Genomic DNA, 15,193 nt, shown 5'->3' with positions numbered 1-15,193 from the left:
AAGCAACGAAGAAAGCTCTGATTTGGACCATTTTAGCCGCTGAAAAGTTGATGCTTTTGTCGTCACCGTGGAGCTTGTTACGATATTAGCATAAAGTCTATTTTTACAACCTCGGCTGCGAACGGAGATAAGACAGAAACTGAAAGAACTGAACATACTGAAGCGAGGCAACCAGTCTGCGCCATCGGCCCCTCCGACCACCACCAACCACTCACTCACGCATTACATTCGCTAGGCTTCCTGGTGTTTCCATACGGTCTCCGATCCAAGTCCTGCCAGACCCTTCCCTGCTGAGCTTCCACGGTCTGAATCATTTAATCCTTAATAAAGATGAAGTGATTTATGATGTGCTTCTTGTGTGAGCACAGAATGTTGCTGAGAGAGAGAGATGGAGAGAAAAGGCTCCTCCTTTTACTGTTGTGACGCTTAAACACTAATTACGTTTAGCTGATGTTGTCATTCTCGCGGCCGCAGCTACATTAGCGCTAAGGCCCCGGTGCCTCATGGGAAATGTAGTTCAATGCAATTTACCAATGGGTCGCATGTAATATAAAAAACAAATCATCTTGCAGGCCACAAAATGTCCTCGTGGACCGCATTGGGCCCCCAGGCCGAGTGTTTGAGACACCGGCTCTACACTCTGTGGTGGTGAGCTACTACTGTGGCCACAGCTGCCCTGGAGTAGACTGAATATACATGGGTTCAAAAGTAACCTCATAACCGCGCTCATGTTCTCTTAGAGGGTCATTTATCACGGCAGGTGCTGAATATCAGGTACAAGAATAAAAATATGCACGTTTGTGAGGAGGTTGCAGTTTTAGGGCCTCGAATCCGATATGTAAATAAGTGACTCTACAGATGATTCACTTTAGCTCATGCTACTCCACTTGGTAAATGTAAAGGACCCCCTTAGTGTTAGTCGCATCACCATGTATTTAAAGGTCCTACACCTGATAACAAGCAATGAAAGAGGAAACCACTAAAGGAATTGTGGTCCAAACCTACTGTAAAGTCACTGTAACCCCCAAACCAGGGCTGGACTGGTAGAAAAAATCGGCCCGGGACTTTTGAGTCAAGACCAGCCCTCTAAAAAAAAAAAAAAAAACAGTCATATTCAATGCAATAGTCAAGGTGATGAGCAAAACAATAGGCCCTTGGTTTGAACTAAAACAGTATAAGCTACGAATCCAGGACAATAGTTCATGTTGTTTCTGCCGAATTCAAGCTAACGCCTCATAGCACTCAACACTTTAATCTTATCATTTATAACTTGAAGGAACTTTTGTAAAATTACTTAACAATCTTAAACTGTGCGTTCCGTTAATGAAGTTCCACTCGCGACTGCAACACAAATAAACTTCTCAAAACCAACCAAATGATCCCACTGTAGATTGAAGATGAAATGGTAAAACTCACCGCAGAGTTAAAGAGGTGTGCAGTGAAAATAGAAGTCCCAAAAAGGCCAAACATTGTAAATCCTTTCAGTGGAAACTATAAGATTTCCAAACTGTGCACACTGACGACGAGGGGCAAGACGGAGTCACCTGACAACTCCCAGCATGCACTTCTTTGCAAACATTTGTCTAAAATGTATAAAAGAAATAGAGGTCTAAGGTTCTGTGTGTTCTGGAGGGAGCTACAATAAACTATATCCTCTTATATTCGCAATGTGAGGGGCATGAGTGTTATTTCCCAGAGGTCCATTGCTCATTATACGAGATTATCTGGGAACCATGACTCAAGAAAGCGCCACTAGAGGGGCATAAAAGGTGTCACATCCCTCTAGTGAAGGAGATGTGTAATTGCATTAGTGTATTGATAGAGATTCTGATGGCTTTTCCCATTAATTGTGGGCCGGTGTAAGGTAAGGTAAAACGGGCCTTATATCGGTCTGACTGGCACATCCGGCCCAAAAGTACGTCGGCCCATCGGGAAAACTCCCGAATCTCCCGATGGCCGGTCCAGCTCTGCCTGAGGGAAAACATGACGGATCGCTAAGGACCCGAGGACCCCCATCCCTGCCGTTCCCCTCGGTACCTGCAGGTGGTGCTGCCTCCGCTCCTCCTCCAGGGTCTTGGTGGCAGTGGCCAGGTCGTCCAGGGCCCTCAGCAGCTGCTCGCTCGGCTCACAGCTCTGCATCAGGACCATGCTCTGACGGTTCGCCTCCTTCTGCTTCACCAGCATCTGCCCAACACCAGAGACGCCAGGAAAATGAAGCAGGAGAACAAAAACAACAGTACGTTTTGTTCAATATTACTGTCAGAGAAGGACCTCAGGCTGTAGGTTTGTGGGCCACTGAGCTTTGTAGGTCACACACACACATTTAGGCTTTACCTGGTTCGTCGTCGCCACAGGGGAATGTATCCTGTGGTCAGAAGTCATTTATTCATCAGAGGTAAAAATAAAGTCTCTCTCTTTGGTGCCCTGTTATTGATAGACGTTTATAGGCCAGTGGTAGGAGACCCCCATCGCAAAAGCCACATTCAGCTCTTCAAAGCTTCTGGTGGAGCATTTATGATCTTTGATGGGGACAAAACCCATTAGGCCAGTCCTTCTCCAACAGTGGGGAGTGAAACCAGCGTGTGACCGGGTATTGTTTGTAAGCACGAAGCCCGCTTAGTAAATGTGTGCGTCCACATGGGTCGACTCAGGTCTGTAAAAACGGTGTGATTCATCTTCCAGGCCTGTGTGAGGCGCTGTGATGCTAACACAGATAATAGAACAAGATGTAGATAGCATAGATATCATATAATAAAGGCTAGATGTCTCGTACGCGCTGCTGGCCAATGGAGGTCGACGTACGCACATGGCGGCCATCTTGCCACAAGGAGCTCGCTCACTCTAACATTGTGTTTCATGGTGCATGTACTTTTAAATAACCTTATTATACGGCTCTTCACAACGTGAGTAGAAGCTCCGTTGATTTGAATGGGATTTTCCAACGTTCTATAGGTCATTATTTTCTGATAAAGGACCTCTGAAAAAAATAATGACGCTGCCAATGGCAGCGGAGTTGGTGCTTTCATATCACTCCGCGCGTACGTAGTAGCGACACTATCTCTGTCCCGTCACTGCGAGAGAAGTCGGGGGAATTGCTCGTGAAGTTAGCGTGAGTCTGACTTTCAACTGACCCAGAGATTCACCACCATTCCTCCAACTACGCCTTCAACTAAGTAGCTAGGCTAGCTACTAGCCTTGCTACTTCTAGCCTAGCCAAACGTTGCCGAGCAACGCGCAAACTTTTGGGAACTATTTGCCGCGGAATTAATTAAAACATCATCGTTTTAGCAAAAGTTGCGGAGACGTCGTAACAGCGGAGACACGTAAACGGCGTTTTGAGATCTTTCCACTCTGAGACCTAGTTTGGAAAATGTTTGTTTACAAACTCCCAAAATGCCGGCTGGTATGGACCATACACTGGATGGGCCTTAGAGACATTACACCCCAGTCACGCTGATAAGCTGCTTGAGGGTTTTTCTTTTTTAAGAAAATGCACTCGGGTAAGGTGGGGGTCAGGGAAGGGCCCTCCAGATCCCCCTATATTTTATTCTAATGTAATAAATGCACTAGTTGTTGCTCATATGATACTATTGAGGCTCTTTAAGGCTTTCTTTTGTAGCTCAAAGTTGAGATATTAGTTTATAAACTTGTCCCCGCAAAGAATAAAGATGCTAAGAGTGCCTTCTAGAAGTTAGGAATAAGATCACACACAGCGAACAATGTGAAATAACAAGCTCAGTGTTTTTGGCTTGAGAATGCAAAAAAACAACTGTATAGAATTGCTAGTGAACCTCGTGAGCGAAGTCCTCGGCCTTGACTCGGAGGCTTTGCTCCAGGTCCAGCTGCTCCTTCACGTCATCGAACTCCTGCGCCGCCATCACCGACACTGGACACGACAACAGCAGGTCAGACTCTTCTGAAGGACACTGGAGAACTGACACGAACAACTGGAATGTGGGCTCACCTCGATTGAATCTCTTGATGGTTTTCTTCTGCTGCTCCACGGTTTCCCTGAGCTCCGTCATCTCGGCCTGGTCCCTCTGTGTCTGAGGGGAAAGAACTCATATCATCTACAGGTTTTAAACATATCAGAGTCAAATGGCCTGTGTTACCACGTTTCTCAAAGCGCGACACTGTCATCATTATACATTCACTCCATACTCTGTGGTGGTAAGCTATGATTGTTGCCACAGCTGCCCTTGGGGTAGACTGATGGATGCGAGGCGACCAGTCTGTGCCATCGTGCCACCTGGTCCAGATCTTAGCAGTTGGTTGTAGCGCCTTTAACTTTTAGCATCTGCAAAGTCAAAGGTTCCAGTGTTGCTTTCATTTTTTTTTACCAAGGTCTTGTATTGATGATGGGAGAGTGTGACCACAGCGCAAAGCCTTCTCCAGCACATCTCACACTGCAAAAAGTACCCTCCTAAAAACAAGGAAAAAATCTTAAAACAAGACATTTTGTCTTGTTTTAAGGAAGAAATTCTGCCAATGGGGTCAGCATTTTTTTCTTGCTAAAATTTTTTATTTCTAGAATATTTTTCTCATCATAAAACAAGAAAGAAACACTAAATTTAAGCAAATTAATAGCTAGCTAAAATGTCCTCAGAAAATGGAATAATTTAAGGAAAACATTCTTATTTAGTGAAAAATTGTGGGTATTTTACTTAAATGTTGCTTGATTTAAGTAAAATGTTCTAAATTACACACATTTTTGAGCAAAATGTTCTTAATAAATACTAATATTTAAGGAAAGTATTGCCCTCGCCCGGGGAACCATCTCCATGATGTGGAGGATTCACCTATTGTACATGTTTTTAGTGGTCAGGGAAACGTACACAGACACAGAAAGGCCCCGTCCTGGTGGGAATCGAACCCAGGACCTTCGAGCTGTGAAGCTGAGGCTCTAACCACTGTGCCACCCACTTTAAAGAATGGAATGTATTATCTCTCTGTGAGAATCAGTTCTTAAATTAAGAGTTGTTGTGACCTTAGTTTTTCTCAAAATAAGAAAAAAATATTCTTTGTCTAAAGCTGAAGCAGATCCTTGTTTCAAGAAAAAATAGCATGTTTTTAGCAAATATATCTGAACAAGAAATGGCTAGATTTTATTTCCTAAAATAAGATTTTTTTTCTCAAGAAAACTTTGCTCGGCAAAACATTACTTTTTAGGGAAAAAATAAGAACTTATTTCTTAGAGTAAGACATTTTTTACTTGCTTAGAATCCACTTTTTGCAGTGCAAAGATTCTCAATGGGGGTTTAGATCTCGATTCTGTGGCGGCTGATCCATCTCATGCTCCCTGAGCCACTCTTTCGCAACCTGAGCCTGGTGAATCCTGGCTTTGTCATCCTTGGAATTCGCCCGTGCCATCAGGGAAGAAGAAATCCATCGATGGAATAACCTGGTCATTCAGGATGTTCAGCTGATCTCGTTCTTTAGGCTCAGAGTGTTGCAGAACCTAGATCTGACCAACTGCAGCAAACCCAGATCAGACATTTTATTTGTCGGCGCCTTTCAAAACACCCAAGGTCACCTTACATTAGATACAATGATCAACTCATAACAGGACAAGATAAAAACACATCAAACTAAGTAGCTAAGCTTAAATAAGTGGGTTTTGAGTTGAGATTTAAAAAGGGGCAGAGAGGTCATTTGACGGAGTTCAGCGGGCAGTGAGTTCCAGAGGTTTGGGGCTGAGCGGCTAAAAGCTCGAGCACCCATGGTGGCTAAGTGGGCAGTAGGTACAGACAGCTGAGGGTCAGAGGAGGACCGGAGGGTGCGGGAAGGAGTAGGCACATGAAGGAGCTCAGGGGCCAGGTTGTTCAGAGATTTGAAGGTGAGGAGAAGGATCTCGTATTGAATGCGATGTTTAATGCGGAGCCAGTGGAGCTGCTGAAGAACCGGGGTGATGTGATGAGTGGACGGAGTTCTGGTGATTATTCGGGCGGCGGAGTTTTGGACGAGCTGAAGTCAAATGTCCTCTGAAACCCTGCATGCCCACAGCATCAAAGTAACTCACCAAGTCATTTTTGGCCAAGTTCTCCCTGGTCCTTCTACATCTCCAGAGAGCTGGGTTAATCTCGGTCAATCTACGTTGAGATCTGGGTAATCTCATGACCATAAATCGAAAGGACAAGATCGCGGATACAAGTGAGTTTCCTTCACATGGGTTGCTGGGCACACCCTCAGAGACAAGGAGAAGAGCTCAGTCACCCGGGAGTAGCTCACATCAAAAGGAGCAGCTGAGGTGGATCGGGCATCTGTTCTGGAGCCTCCTGGTCCCATCCCTGGAGGTGTTCCAGGCATGTCCTATTGGGAGGAGGCCACATGGAGGACCTGCTGAAGGGACCACAGTTGGTCTCGGGACCCCCCAGAACAGCTGGAGGAGGTGTGGATCTGGAAGTCTGGGCATTTCTGCTCAGACTGTTGCCTCCACGACCCAGCCCAGGATAAAGTGGAAGAACATGGATGGATGGCATTTTTGGATATTTGTCTTTACTCAGTGGATAAGAACCCTTGAACTAGTGTCTCGTTTTACTAGACAAATCCACATTACACACTAATCCATCCCAGTCCCCATTTTCAATCCAGTGATCAAAAATAAATGTCACAATTTCAGGGAAAAGCTTTGGTCTAACCTGCGTGTTGAGCTCCTGGATTTGCCTCTGCTGGTCGTGTATTTGACTAACTAAAGTCTTCTTCTCCTCCAGCAGACTGTTCACCGTCCCCCTCAGCTCTGCACACAAACACTCTCAATTAGATTAACATTTATACAGCTTTTAAAACTAATACAACCCCACAAGACAACAGTTATAACCAGCGTTTGACCCAGACGTGTAATTTTCAAAAGGGTCAGTCATTAAGGTTTCTCCGCAGTCACCTTTGACCTGCTGCTGGTACTGCGAGAAGGTGTCATGGCCGCCGTCCGTCTCCGTGGCGTCGGCCTCCGTTTCCGTGGCGATGCAGTCGGAGATGCTGGGCAGGAACTCGTCCAGACACGGGCGCGACGACATGCTGAGGTACTTCAGCTTCCGGTTCTCACTGTTCAGCTGCAGCGGGAACATTTAAGAAGATTCAAGGATATTATTATTATTATTTTTTTACATTTTGCTTTGAGTTACGTATTGGTTCGCATCAGTCAAAGCTCCGCCACCAGTTGATTATATAAATGACACAAGCAAAATCACATCAACAAAAAGCTTTCTTAAATTCTTTTGTTGCTTTTTAAGAGTCCACAGAGCGGCCACATGGAGGGACAGGGGCAGATTATTCCACAGTCATAGGGCGACTGGTCTATGAAGAAGGGGCATAAGCCAGCACAGTTTTCATGCATTTTCCATTCTTTGTGTTGTTTCAGTGGCATCAAGTTTATTGTTTATCACAATCTTTTCCTTCCCAAACCTTTGTCTGTTATAATTTTGATGATATTGGCTTACAGCTTGTAAAAAAAAATCTAATTCAAAATCTCAGAAGATTAGAATATTACATGAAATGTCGCCCTCTGAAAACTATAATCATGTATAAGTCCTTAGTGCTTTGGTTTGGGCCCCTTTTACTTGAATTACTGCCTTAAAGGAACAGGCCACCACTGAGATGTTCCTACCTGAGCTTAGACGAGTTGATGCGTACCTGTCCCGTCTTTGTGTGTGCCCTCAGTCACGCAAAACAACCAAACGGGGGTGAAGTTGGAAGCTTCCACGCTCTTCCACGGGCACAAAGACCAGACAGGTCTAAGCTCAGGTAAGAACATATATCTCAGTCTGGAAAAACAGTGGCCTGTTCCTTTAAGGTATTTCATTCATAGTTTCTGACCCAGCCATGCTTTGTATTCGTTAGCATTAGCATGCTATCGCTAACCGCAGAATTTTGCACGACAATAAAAAACACATTAGCGGAGGTTGAAACTAGCAGCAGCAGCAGCATGCCCATTTAGATTTAGGTGGTAAAAGTTATGTTTATGCCAAATAAATGGTATCGGTTCAGTATCGGATATTTGTAGTCGATACCCGATATTGTATTTTTTTAGTATCGGCTCTGATATCTGGTGCATCCTGTTATCATGACAGACAAGGACGTACCGTTAAATAAAATATCCGGGGGGGGGGGGAGTCAGTCCCTTTCAGGGGGTCTAATTATGGTTGAATATTGGGGGGTGTAACTATATTCTACAGACAAAGTGAAACAATACACGTCACTGGGCGTGTGGTAGAAATGTGTTTCCTCTGTCTGGATCCTGCTCACTGAGGAACCAGCTGGCCGTCTTCTGGGACATTTAATGTGATTACTTGAGATGACTTACATTGTAAATTGTAGGTAAAAAATGGACTGCTTTGCAAAAAGATTAAGGCGAGACACAGCAGGTGAATAGGGAAAATAAATAAATGTAGAGATGTCAATTTGAAACTTTTGCTGAACATCACAGATATAAATATGAGAAAAAAATGTATTGCACTTTTTCTGTCATTTTTTGTTTTCACATAAAAATAAGGCATTTTGAGCATTAAAATGGCCAAAATTGCCTATATTTTGGGCAACGAAATCAAAATAATGAATTGAGCCAGATTAAATGTTATGGTTTTATTTTATTGACATATTAGTAACTAAGAGGGGATTTTGGATATTTAGTGAAAAAATCTGTTAAAACTTCCGCCTGTTTTTTTGGTTTCAAAGCTGAATAAATCAGGCTAGGAATTAGATATTAAAAAATCCCTCTGAAAAAACCTTCAAAACATTGTTGTGTCTCAGCCTGTAAAGTTTGGAGTCTGTTGGAGCTTCTATAAGGGCTCAGGCTCTGCCCGAGTGCGGCTTCTCTCATTCAGAGAAAACCAGCCCTGAAGTTTTGTAGCGAGTGCGCATGCACCGCCCGTTCTTCCACTTTTCCGCTCCAGCGTCTCGTAGGAGGAAAAATACCATATTTGGGTGAAAGCGTCATCACGGGGCCCCTTAGCAGGACACGTGGATGTAAAATCTGTCAATATTTAATGAATGAAAACCCGCGGGAAAGACTGACTTTCTACGCGGCGCAGCAGCTACTTCCGGGTTGCCCCCGCCTCGCAGACAAAACATCATAAAATAAACATCATGCGGGTGAGTTTTGTCATTTTTATATCTGACATGAAAACTAAGATGTAAAGGGAGGAAAATAGATAAAAATCTCCACTTCGACCACTGCGTGAAAAATCAATACTTTCACCCGCCGTGTCTCGCCTTAACATCAAGACAATCCAAATGCGTGCCAAGGTGTCCACACTTGTCACCCATTTTAGTAAATGAAGAAGGACTTGTGGATCTTTCTGACCTTTGTGGCCAGGGCCTCAGCGTTCTCTCGACACGACTTCTCGATCTCCAGCTGTGTCTGCAGCACGCTCACCTCCTCGATCACCATCTGGGACACTGGAACAAACACACACACATTTATTACAAGTGTGTCTGATACGGAATCGAAGAGGCAAAGCTTCATTTTCACCAGAAAGACGGCATTTCCTCCTTATTTTGCTTTCTGACCGATCCCTTCACTCTGTCTCCACTCCATCATCCTGCCGTTTCAGCTTCAGCGCTCTCTTTTTTACTTTAAGTGCAACTTGCCAAACAATTTAGTTGGAAAAACAGAGGAAAATGCATGTTAATGGGCTCTTTACGCCGGCGTTTAAGCGGACAGGAAACTGCTGCAACATCCTGGATCAACTAACACACAAATCAATAACCACGACACTGAATCTGATGATGATGTCAAAATAAGAGCACAGCAAACAAGACGTACATCATCAGAGCGGAACACTTGATGGAATGTATAAGACAGTGATAAAATATATATTCTGTAAATCAGCAGGTGATTCTATTATCCCAGTATTCAGTTTCAAATAAATGCTTGAGGTGAAATGTTGGTTATTGAGGAGCATTGCTGACGCTTCAATACACAGAAGCAGAAAGTCTCAACCTGGATTAGAGCTGGCTTTAAGTGGCAAAAGTAAATTGAGTTTAATCTAGTGTAAGGTTATGGTCCAAACACATTCCTCACTTCCTGACGCTTTTTTTTAGCATCCCAGACTTGCATTTCATGGCGCTGGGATTATTTTCCCTTTGCATTTCTCGTGCCACGGCTCGTGCTTCTGTCTGACATAAAAACAAACAGCGCTGTGTGATGATGTCATCAGGCCGCGCTGCTCAGTTTACTTGCGCAGGTGTGAGGGCTGGCCAGCAGGGGGCAGGAAACAGAGACCTCTCTTTAATCGAGGCAAACTTGAAATCATTTGTTCTTTTACGACTGTTCAGGAAACAGAAACTATTCAGCAGTTTTTTATTAATAAATATATAAATAAAATACTTTTTTTTTAAAGGCAACAAATAATCGTTTGAATAATCGTGATTTCAATTATGACTAAAATAATCATGATTATTATTTTTTCAATAATCGAGCAGCCCTACTCTGACCTTTTATAATTGTGACTTTTTAAATCGCTAAATAGTTGTTAAACGTGCTCAGCGGCAAATTTTACATGATTCTCCGGGTTTAAAAACCCAGCCTGGCTCCAAGGAGTTTCTTTTTGTTGTTGTTTTTTTTGTTTGTTGTTGTGGGGGCTCATAGCCGGTCTAGGGTGAGGCTTCTGTGGGAGGAGATTGAGCGGCCATGATGGATTTTCTCTCAAACAGAGTCTTTAATGTAAATGGGAGGAGTGAGCTCACATTTAATAACTGTCTAAAAGGGAAATAATAAAAGCTGTTTCACAGGCAAATGTTTCTGATGTAGATCACAGTCGGCTCTGCTCAGTTTAAAAACATCTTCTCTGTCAATTATCTGAAGACCTTTGCATCGTTTTTATATTTGACTTATTTTCAATGTGTTATTTAAAAGTTCCCATTCATTTCAATGGACGAGAGCTTCTGTTTCTCCAACAAGGGGCGCCAAGTGATCCCTTTTTCATTATACATTATACTGCAGTGGATTTCTCTACTCTATTTTTTAGAGACAAGACATGCAACATGTGCCATGTCTTTGCAAAGATGCTACTTTACACCTGCTCTGACGGAATGAAAAGTTTTTCGTATTTTTTGGATACAAGCTGGTGTTTTGTATCTTACAATGATGTGTGTCATGTAACCTGTTCTGAAATGCAACAACATATACATTATATAACAGCAAAAAAGCTTTCTGATGACAAGGGAATCTCTGGAATAGTTGAGTGAGAAAAGGAATCACTTAAAAACGATTTCATTGATAAATAGTCTGTGCTGAGCTTTCTTTACAAAACTATGTTCCTCCATTATCTGGAAGTGACTGGATTCACAAACCTGCCAGTTTATGCTGAAAGTTCTTTCATCAGACCAACATCAAGCACGTCGTTTTGAATTCTGTCTCCACTTTTGGGCGCCTTTATGGGAAGACACTGAACTCTGTGACAGTTTTTGTTCCATGTGGATAAGTCCAGCCTTTACAGAGATATTAACCATAAACCAAGTCACAAACTCAGCATTTTAAAGGTTATCACAGATTCCACAATAGAATTCTGTTTACAATGTTGTGACGTCACGTGACCTACTTCCCTTTGTTCACATTACAAACACATTCAGGCTCCTGTGCGATATATTACAGCATTCAAAGCAGCTGAATGTGTTTCTTTTTAGATCCTGTATCAGGTAAAGCAGTTCTGAGGCCGACTGTGCAGCACCAGGTCTCTCTCCATTATGGACTGAGTGTCGCCCTGAGCCTGTGTCCCCGTACACAGTGAACTCACATGGTTTCAGGGTCTGGATAACATTTCAGAGTGGTTAGCTTCTGGCTCTGTGCTGCTCTACATCCGCCCTGACTCTGAATCCATGTCTCCATCTTCCAAACGCCGGCCCACACTCCGGCACACGTCACTGCGCTGCACGAGGCTGCACTAAACCTTCACCGGATTTGTTTTGACCCTTTAACCTCTTAACTCCCGCCTGAACCGAGAGCATTTTCTCCAGTTCAGCTTTGCCCAAATCCTGTAGGCCAGTGTAACGCCTCATTTGAAAGCTAAGATCTACAAAACTCATCTAAATGGATCTTTTTCCTCACGTCGTCAAATTTTTTTCCATCTTTTTTTTTGTGTGTGTGGGGGGGGGGGGGGGGTATTCAACTCATTTTGTAACTTTTTTGTCATTTTTTTAATCAATTTTTTGTCATTTTTTTGGTAATTTATTGTCACATTTTTTGTCACATTTTTTGTCATTTTTTGTTATTTTTTGTCACATTTTTGTCATTTTTTGTCACATTTTTTGTCACTTTTTGGTCATTTTTTGGTCATTTTTTTGGTCATTTTTTGGTCATTTTTTGTCATTTTTTGGTCATTTTTTTGGTCATTTTTTGGTCATTTTTTTGGTCATTTTTTGTCATTTTTTGTCATTTTTTTTGTAATTAAAAAAAAAAAAAAGTCACATTTTTGTCATTTTTTGTCATTTTTTGTCTTTTTTTGGGTCATTTTTTGTTATTTTTTGTCACATTTTTGTCATTTTATCGTCACTTTTTTGTCACATTTCCATCATTGTTTTCGTCTCAGTTCTGTCGCTATTTTCACACCTTTTTCCCAGAAGCTTTTAGACTGGGGTAAAGCCAAACTGGAGAAAATGTGCTTGGTTCAGGCGGGAGTTAAGGGGTTAAGTGCTCAAATTACCAGCGAAACGTGGGTGAATTACGGCGGTGAAAGCTCGAAAAAGTCCGTTTAGCAGAGAACGGGAGCTTTAATAATAAATACAGAAGGAGGATAGTGCCGATGCAGGAAGTGTGAATGATTCATGAGACAGACATGACAGCTGTGTCCCCCCCGGGAGGACAGCAGAGACGGGACCAAACAGCGCCTCCTAGTGACCGCACTCATCATCAAATTAACAAACTGCATTATACGATTCGACAAGAACTTTTAAAACAACATATAAAGAACAGGCGACTGCATTGAAACAGCTGGACATTTCTAAACAGAGAAGAATCATCTCATTCTCTTCTTCAAAGGACCAAAGATCCTTCTGTAGTAGCACAGAGTATGAGGATGAGTATAGGAGTATAGCAGTACATCCTACAAAGGTCTTCATAATATAAAGGTGTACTTGATTGCCCCCGTAGGGAAATTTATCCTCTACATTTGACCGATCTTGTTGTCGTCTTATCGTATTTTACTTTTTATTTTTGATTATTTTAATATTCTTTATGCACGCCCTTATAGCCTTAAAGTGGGGGTATTTTCAAGCTTTACATCATGTTATTATGTCATTCCCTCATTAAAAACATGCCTGAAGTGTTGCCTTGGCACATTCACGTATTTTTGAGTAATCTGTAAAAACTCTGATGGCGGCCATTTTAGGGATAGCTTTGCCTGAGTCCTCCTAGGAACGCCCCCACCTCCTGGAGACGCCCCCGAGCTTTCGTCCCCAGCCGAGTAACCGACCACTGCTCCTCAGCAGAACCCCGTGTCGGAAAGAGTCAGAGGTTCTTAAAGAGACAGAGGCCTATTTCAAGACATTCACTACAGCCATTTTGAGAGAGCGATTTTATACAAGGCAGTTATTCTAATTTACTGCATTTACAGACCAACAGAAGGTTTGGTCATCATTGTAGTGTGATATAGACTGGTGCTATGGGACTGAAAAAAGCATAATACCCCCTCTTTAAAGTTTTTCTAGCTTATTTTTAATCTAAATGCTGTGTTATACTGTATGTTTTGTGTTGCACGAGTGTCCTGTAGTCCCCTAGTTTGTGAACATGTTCTCAAAAAATGGCAATAAAAACTATTCTGATTCTAGGGATTCATAATCCTGTTCTAATATCAACGCAGAACCGCTAATGACACCACAACAATAACACACATCCGCACTTTGCTGATTGGTTTCTCAGCTTCCAGTTTGCTCACGTATGTTCCGCTCTAGAAATGCAGATGAAGTCGACTCTGACCAGACTCCATCGCTGGTACTTTGAGGATTTTTCCAGGCAAAGGAAACCGGATCACCTGGAGGAAACCTATGCAGACACGGGACAACATGAAGAAGAGGTAGCACCATCAGCAGTACTACATAGTCCCAGACCAGGTGGGTCATTTGTGTGGATTTTGCATGTTCCGTCCGTGACTGCGTAGGTTTCCTCCAGGGGCTCCGGTTTACCACTAAAACATGTTCAATAGGTCCCCTCCAGAGCCATTAAAGAAAGTATTCTGAAGTCTGAGTGAGAGCTTTCTGGTTATAAAAGTCAAATGAACTAAATAAATCCGCCTTAATTCGATCACCACTCACTCAGTCATGCAGAGAGATGAGAGAAGTGTCTTGCTCAAGCCAGTGTTAATTTTGTCGACTAAAATATTTAGTCTTAATTTTAGTCAAAGTGATATTTTTGTGACTAAAATTGGACTAAAACTAAATTAAAAGTTTTTCATGAGACTAAAACTCTGACTAAAATGTCCAGATATTTTAGTCGACTAAAATAAGACTGAATAAAAATGAAAAGGAGAGACTAAAATCATCCAAACTTCTATTGAGCGTCTGAAAGAACCGCATATCATGTAAATTCACTGCTAAAGGATCAGCTCTGAGCTTTGTTCATGTGGGAGCAGCTCCATGAAGCAGAAGAGCTTTATTAAATATATAAATATATATGATTATAATGAATATTATAAAAGCAAAGCCGACTAAATTAGTCTTAATTTTAGTCAACTAAATTGACATGCAATTTTTGTCGACTAAAAATCAAAATTAAATTACATTTTAGTCAAAGACTAAGACTAAAACTAAATTAAAACATGTCAAAATTAACACTGGCTCAAGCACACAAAGTCAGTCTGCCAGGATTTGAACCGCCACCTTTCCAAATATACACGTCGTCCCACAAACTATCTGATCACATTGAGGAACTTTGAAGTTGAAACTTGACACCAGCCACTGTGACGGATAAAGTCCAGGTCTTCAAACTAAAATCCATGAACCTTCTCAAAATCAGAAGACAATTTAATCCTAAACGTTGCAAAAACACGCCCCATGTGGCTCCAAAAGGAAACTAATTCACCCCAACATGATGTCTCTCACCTTGTTGGATGGTCATGGCTGCTCTCGCTCTGTTCCTCTTAGACCTTTCAGTTAAAAAGAGTGATAGAGACGAACGCTTTGTCTCCTGGGGGGGTGACGGGGACAGCCAATCGGAGGCCGGGGACGGACAGGTGAGAAGAGGAAGCGCAGGTGTCAGCTGTGA

The 15,193-nt window shown here is 42.5% G+C and overlaps 1 protein-coding gene across 1 annotated transcript in view; it reads right to left on the bottom strand.

Moving 5' to 3' along the window:
- Nucleotides 1-15,193, bottom strand: part of shtn3 (shootin 3) — a 50,498-nt gene that overhangs the window by 19,295 nt on the left and 16,010 nt on the right. The window contains exons 3-8 of the mRNA XM_079582359.1: nucleotides 9,299-9,393; nucleotides 6,881-7,049; nucleotides 6,639-6,736; nucleotides 3,965-4,046; nucleotides 3,792-3,886; nucleotides 2,038-2,184 (exon numbers count right to left, since the gene is read on the bottom strand). Coding sequence (XP_079438485.1) covers nucleotides 2,038-2,184; nucleotides 3,792-3,886; nucleotides 3,965-4,046; nucleotides 6,639-6,736; nucleotides 6,881-7,049; nucleotides 9,299-9,393 — 686 coding nt within the window. The remainder of the gene's footprint in view (nucleotides 1-2,037; nucleotides 2,185-3,791; nucleotides 3,887-3,964; nucleotides 4,047-6,638; nucleotides 6,737-6,880; nucleotides 7,050-9,298; nucleotides 9,394-15,193) is intronic.

The sequence above is a fragment of the Gobius niger genome (genome assembly GCF_951799975.1).
Source record: "Gobius niger genome assembly, chromosome: 24".
Classification (NCBI taxonomy): Eukaryota; Metazoa; Chordata; class Actinopteri; order Gobiiformes; family Gobiidae; genus Gobius; species Gobius niger.
This window is presented reverse-complemented; position numbering and strand designations above follow the sequence as displayed.